Genomic DNA, 6,780 nt, shown 5'->3' with positions numbered 1-6,780 from the left:
ACCCCTCCATCGCTCCATCGCTCCATCCCTCCATCCCTCCACCCCTCCATCGCTCCACCCTCCACCCCTCCATCGCTCCACCCTCCACCCCACCATCCCTCCATCCCTCCATCCCTCCATCGCTCCATCCCTCCATCCCTCCATCCCTCCATCCCTCCATCGCAGCCCATCTGTTTACACCTCCATCCCTCCATCCCTCCATCGCAGCCCATCTCTTTACACCTCCATCCCTCTATCCCTCCATCCCTCCATCGCAGCCCATCTCTTTTCCATCCCTCCATCCCTCCATCCATCCCTCCATCCCTCCATTGCAGCCCATCTCTTTACACCTTCATTGCTCCATCCCTCCATCCCTCCATCGCTCCACCCTCCATCCCTCCATCCCTCCATCGCAGCCCATTTCTTTACACCTCCATCCCTCCATCCCTCCATCGCAGCCCATTTCTTTACACCTCCATCCCTCTATCCCTCCATCCCTCCATCTCTTTACACCTCCATCCTCCATCGCAGCCCATCTCTTTACACCTCCATCCCTCCATCTCTCCATCCCTCCATACCTCCATCGCAGCCCATCTCTTTACACCTCCATCCCTCCATCCCGCCATCCCTCCATCACAGCCCATCTCTTTACACCTCCATCCCTCCATCCCTCCATCTCTTTACACCATGTCTCCATCCCTCCATTGCAGCCCATCTCTTAACACCTCCATGTCTCCATCCCTCCATCGTAGCCCATCTCTTTACACCTCCATCCCTCTATCCCTCCATCCCTCCATCCCTCCATCGCAGCCCATCTCTTTACACCTCCATCCCTCCATCCCTCCATCTCTTTACACCTCCATCCCTCCATCCCTCCATTGCAGCCCATCTCTTTACACCTCTATCCCTCCATCCCTCCATCGCAGCCCATCTCTTTACACCTCCATCCCTCCATCCCTCCATCGCAGCCCATCTCTTTACACCTCTATCCCTCCATCCCTCCATTGCAGCCCATCGCTCCACCCTCCATCCCTCCATTCCTCCATCGCAGCCCATCTCTTTACACCTCTATCCCTCCATCCCTCCATCGCAGCCCATCGCTCCACCCTCCATCCCTGATGTTATGTATAGTCCTCACAGTGGTTTGGTATTATAATGATGTTATGTATAGTCCTCACAGTGGTTTGGTATTGTAATGATGTTATGTATAGTCCTCACAGTGGTTTGGTATTGTAATGATGTTATGTATAGTCCTCACAGTGGTTTGGTATTGTAATGATGTTATGTATAGTCCTCACAGTGGTTTGGTATTATAATGATGTTATGTATAGCCCTCACAGTGGTTTGGTATTGTAATGATGTTATGATGTTATGTATAGTCCTCACAGTGGTTTGGTATTGTAATGATGTTATGATGTTATGTACAGCTCTTACAGTGCCATCAAACCTCTGAAACGTATCCAGAACGCTGCAGCCTGATTGGTTTTCAACCTTCCCAAGTTCTCCCATGTCACCCCACTCCTCATCACACTCCACTGGCTTCCTGACCGAAGCTCGTATCCACTACATGACCGTGGTGCTTACCTACAGAAAAGCGAGAGGAACTGCCCCTCCCTACCTTCAGGCTATGCTCAAACTCTACACCCCAACCCGAGCTCTCCCTTCTGGTCTCTTGGAGAGCAGAGTCCCTGTCCATCTTCTGAAAGCACCTGAAACCCTACCTCTTCAAAGAGTAACCCCCCCTCCCCTTTAGATAAGATAGTCTGTAAATGTACTGGTCTTACAGTGGTTTGGCGTTGAGTGGCTTCACGTGAGCCTTGTGTACGAAGCCGGTGTTTCCTGTAGAGCAGTGTGTTCCTATGAACAGGTCCAGACCTCGGAGTAGCATTCCCTGTATCTCAATCAGGTCACCTCGACTCAGCTGGAGCTCATCAGATCCTACTGGGTTATGGTCCACTACAGCCTCACAGGAACCAGTTACTGCAGGGAGACGGGAGAGGAGAATGGGTTGGAGGAAATGCCTAGTATTTATACTGAGCACTGGCCATGGCATGAGGCGTAGGTAGAAGGTTCCTGCTCTCAACTGTAGGATGGTTAAACTGTCCTCTCTCTGAAGGCTAAGTGTTAGGGTTAAGACCTCACCTATTGGGTAGTCAAACTGTCCTCTCTCTGAAGGCTTAGTGTTAGGGTTAAGACCTCACCTATTGGGTAGTCAAACTGTCCTCTCTCTGAAGGCTTAGTGTTAGAGGTAAGACCTCATCTATAGGGTAGTCAAACTGTCCTCTCTCTGAAGGCTTAGGGTTAAGACCTCACCTATAGGGTAGTCAAACTGTCCTCTATCTGAAGGCTTAGTGTTAGGACCTCATCTATAGGGTAGTCAAACTGTCCTCTCTCTGAAGGCTTAGGGTTAGGACCTCATCTATAGGGTAGGCAAACTGTCCTCTATCTGAAAGCTTAGTGTTAGGGTTAAGACCTCACCTGTAGGGTAGTCAAACTGTCCTCTCTCTGAAGGCTTAGGGTTAGGACCTCATCTATAGGGTAGGCAAACTGTCCTCTATCTGAAAGCTTAGTGTTAGGGTTAAGACCTCACCTGTAGGGTAGTCAAACTGTCCTCTCTCTGAAGGCTTAGGGTTAGGACCTCTTCTATAGGGTAGTCAAACTGTCCTGTCTCTGCAGGCTTAATGTTAGGGTTAAGACCTCACCTGTAGGGTGGTCAAACTGTCCTCTCTCTGAAGGCTTAGTGTTAGGGTTAAGACCTCATCTATAGGGTAGTCAAACTGTCCTCTCTCTGAAGGCTTAGGGTTAAGACCTCACCTATAGGGTAGTCAAACTGTCCTCTCTCTGACAGCTTAGAATTATGACCTCACCTGTAGGGTAGTCAAACTGTCCTCTATCTGAAGGCTTAGATTTAGGGCCTAACCTATAGGGTGGTCAAACTGTCCTCTCTCTGAAGGGGAGCATCCGGCGCAGCCAGGGTACTTCCTCAGGAACCACCTACACAAACAGGAAACACATTAGCTTGGCACAAAATGCTGCCATATTTCCCTACAAAATAAGAGGTGAGAGGAAATGCAGGGATAGAGGTTGATATTCTATAGTGTGATTGAGTAGGTCACTGTGTCATGTTATAAGGTGTACATACAGCATATGATGGTAGAAGGGGTACGGGTTAGGGGGTAGAGACTAGGTAACTCACTGGTAGAAGGGGTATGGGTTAGGGGGTAGAGACTAGATAACTCACTGGTAGAAGGGGTATGGGTTAGGGGGTAGAGACTAGGTAACTCACTGGTAGAAGGGGTATGGGTTAGGGGGGTAGAGACTAGGTAACTCACTGGTAGAAGGGGTATGGGTTAGGGGAAGAGACTAGGTAACTCACTGGTAGAAGGGGTATGGGTTATCTGGGGGTAGAGACTAGGTAACTCACTGGTAGAAGGGGTATGGGTTAGGGGTAGAGACTAGGTAACTCACTGGTAGAAGGGGTATGGGTTAGGGGGTAGAGACTAGATAACTCACTGGTAGAAGGGGTATGGGTTAGGGGGTAGAGACTAGATAACTCACTGGTAGAAGGGGTATGGGTTAGGGGTAGAGACTAGATAACTCACTGGTAGAAGGGGTATGGGTTAGGGGGTAGAGACTAGGTAACTCACTGGTAGAAGGGGTATGGGTTAGGGGTAGAGACTAGATAACTCACTGGTAGAAGGGGTATGGGTTAGGGGGGTAGAGACTAGGTAACTCACTGGTAGAAGGGGTATGGGTTAGGGGGGTAGAGACTAGATAACTCACTGGTAGAAGGGGTATGGGTTAGGGGTAGAGACTAGATAACTCACTGGTAGAAGGGGTATGGGTTAGGGGTAGAGACTAGGTAACTCACTGGTAGAAGGGGTATGGGTTAGGGGGGTAGAGACTAGGTAACTCACTGGTAGAAGGGGTATGGGTTAGGGGTAGAGACTAGGTAACTCACTGGTAGAAGGGGTATGGGTTAGGGGTAGAGACTAGATAACTCACTGGTAGAAGGGGTATGGGTTAGGGGTAGAGACTAGATAACTCACTGGTAGAAGGGGTATGGGTTAGGGGGTAGAGACTAGATAACTCACTGGTAGAAGGGGTATGGGTTAGGGGGTAGAGACTAGGTAACTCACTGGTAGAAGGGGTATGGGTTCAGAGACTAGATAACTCACTGGTAGAAGGGGTATGGGTTAGGGGGTAGAGACTAGATAACTCACTGGTAGAAGGGGTATGGGTTAGGGGTAGAGACTAGATAACTCACTGGTAGAAGGGGTATGGGTTAGGGGGTAGAGACTAGGTAACTCACTGGTAGAAGGGGTATGGGTTAGGGGGTAGAGACTAGATAACTCACTGGTAGAAGGGGTATGGGTTAGGGGGTAGAGACTAGATAACTCACTGGTAGAAGGGGTATGGGTTAGGGGTAGAGACTAGATAACTCACTGGTAGAAGGGGTATGGGTTAGGGGGTAGAGACTAGATAACTCACTGGTAGAAGGGGTATGGGTTAGGGGTAGAGACTAGGTAACTCAATTGGTAGAAGGGGTATGGGTTAGGGGGTAGAGACTAGGTAACTCACTGGTAGAAGGGGTATGGGTTAGGGGTAGAGACTAGGTAACTCACTGGTAGAAACAGTATGGGTTAGGGGGTAGAGACTAGATAACTCACTGGTAGAAACGGTATGGGTTAGGGGTAGAGACTAGATAACTCACTGGTAGAAACGGTATGGGTTAGGGGGTAGAGACTAGGTAACTCACTGGTAGAAGGGGTATGGGTTAGGGGGTAGAGACTAGATAACTCACTGGTAGAAGGGGTATGGGTTAGGGGTAGAGACTAGGTAACTCACTGGTAGAAACGGTATGGGTTAGGGGTAGAGACTAGGTAACTCAATTGGTAGAAGGGGTATGGGTTAGGGGGTAGAGACTAGATAACTCACTGGTAGAAGGGGTATGGGTTAGGGGGTAGAGACTAGATAACTCACTGGTAGAAGGGGTATGGGTTAGGGGATAGAGACTAGGTAACTCAATTGGTAGAAGGGGTATGGGTTAGGGGTAGAGACTAGGTAACTCACTGGTAGAAGGGGTATGGGTTAGGGGGTAGAGACTAGGTAACTCAATTGGTAGAAGGGGTATGGGTTAGGGGGTAGAGACTAGATAACTCACTGGTAGAAACGGTATGGGTTAGGGGGTAGAGACTAGATAACTCACTGGTAGAAACGGTATGGGTTAGGGGGTAGAGACTAGGTAACTCACTGGTAGAAGGGGTATGGGTTAGGGGGTAGAGACTAGGTAACTCACTGGTAGAAACGGTATGGGTTAGGGGGTAGAGACTAGGTAACTCACTGGTAGAAATGGTATGGGTTAGGGGTAGAGACTAGATAACTCACTGGTAGAAACGGTATGGGTTAGGGGTAGAGACTAGGTAACTCACTGGTAGAAGGGGTATGGGTTAGGGGTAGAGACTAGGTAACTCACTGGTAGAAACGGTATGGGTTAGGGGGTAGAGACTAGATAACTCACTGGTAGAAGGGGTATGGGTTAGGGGTAGAGACTAGGTAACTCACTGGTAGAAGGGGTATGGGTTAGGGTAGAGACTAGATAACTCACTGGTAGAAGGGGTATGGGTTAGGGGTAGAGACTAGATAACTCACTGGTAGAAGGGGTATGGGTTAGGGGGTAGAGACTAGGTAACTCACTGGTAGAAACGGTATGGGTTAGGGGGTAGAGACTAGATAACTCACTGGTAGAAGGGGTATGGGTTAGGGTAGAGACTAGGTAACTCACTGGTAGAAGGGGTATGGCAGCGGTTGCATGTTGTTGACAGGCACTAGTCCGTGTTGTCCGGTGGAGAGAAGGGTGCCCTCCCAGTGACTGTCCTGCCCCGTGTCTCTAACCATCAGCAAGTCATTACGTCTGAAACACAGCTCCTCCTCCTCATCACTGTGCTCGCCACTGCTCACCAGCGCCTTGGCAAAGAACGACCCTGGGGGAGAGAGAGATAACTACAGTTGAATGACACGCAGAGGACAACAGACACACACAAACACACACTCACACCGGGGGATGCAGAGAACAACAAACACACAAACACACACTCACACCGGGGGATGCAAATTTCTGTAAAGAATGAACATTTGACTGAACTGAATCTCTGTCCTCCTTCACATAATCCATTAAAAATCCATTCTCAACACAGGCCCTTCTTCATTTCACTGGCTATTGACTCCTCTCAGGCATTAGGGAGAAGAGTACTTCCTTGTAAAACACGATGCCTACTCAGACAGTGGACAATGTAAATGCATGGTAGTACAATAGCTCTCTATAATTACATGACGTTAAACATTCAGCTTTCTTTTGCTGTTTTACTTGATCTCTGGACATTTCAGAACATGGAGTCAGTTTAGGTTTAGTTGCAGTTCATTTCTAGAACGACATGATTTGAAATGGAACATCTTTTTTGCTTCTGTTCTGCTCTGAGGAGAGTGTGATATCAACTGCTGTTGATGATGAGAGTCAAGAAAGTAGAGAATACAAGCTGTCCATAAGGAGTTCGTAGAGGTCTTCATAACTTGTCCATTAGTCATTTGTAAACTGTTCATAAGATGTCTATAAAGAGTTCGTATGATGTTAAAATGGCCTTCATAACCTGTCACAAGGAGTTCATAAGGTAACCATCCCTACCCTTCTGCAGCAGCAGTCCCAGGTAGTGTGGCCAGGTGCTGTTCTTAATAAGGTCATAAGGTGTTCATAAGGTGTTCATACAGAGTTCATAAGATGTTCATAAGGTGTTCATAAAGAGT

The 6,780-nt window shown here is 48.5% G+C and overlaps 1 protein-coding gene across 1 annotated transcript in view; it reads right to left on the bottom strand.

The window, feature by feature from the left end:
- Positions 1-6,780, bottom strand: part of LOC112235247 (SH3 domain and tetratricopeptide repeat-containing protein 2-like) — a 95,637-nt gene that overhangs the window by 66,430 nt on the left and 22,427 nt on the right. Inside the window, exons 8-10 of the mRNA XM_042303012.1 lie at positions 5,765-5,963; positions 2,900-2,973; positions 1,764-1,959 (exon numbers count right to left, since the gene is read on the bottom strand). Of these exons, the coding sequence (XP_042158946.1) occupies positions 1,764-1,959; positions 2,900-2,973; positions 5,765-5,963 (469 nt within the window). The remainder of the gene's footprint in view (positions 1-1,763; positions 1,960-2,899; positions 2,974-5,764; positions 5,964-6,780) is intronic.

Source organism: Oncorhynchus tshawytscha, linkage group LG21 (assembly GCF_018296145.1).
Source record: "Oncorhynchus tshawytscha isolate Ot180627B linkage group LG21, Otsh_v2.0, whole genome shotgun sequence".
In the NCBI taxonomy this organism is placed as follows: Eukaryota; Metazoa; Chordata; class Actinopteri; order Salmoniformes; family Salmonidae; genus Oncorhynchus; species Oncorhynchus tshawytscha.
The sequence above is the reverse complement of the archived record's forward strand: the minus strand, read 5'-3'. Positions and strand labels throughout refer to the sequence as shown.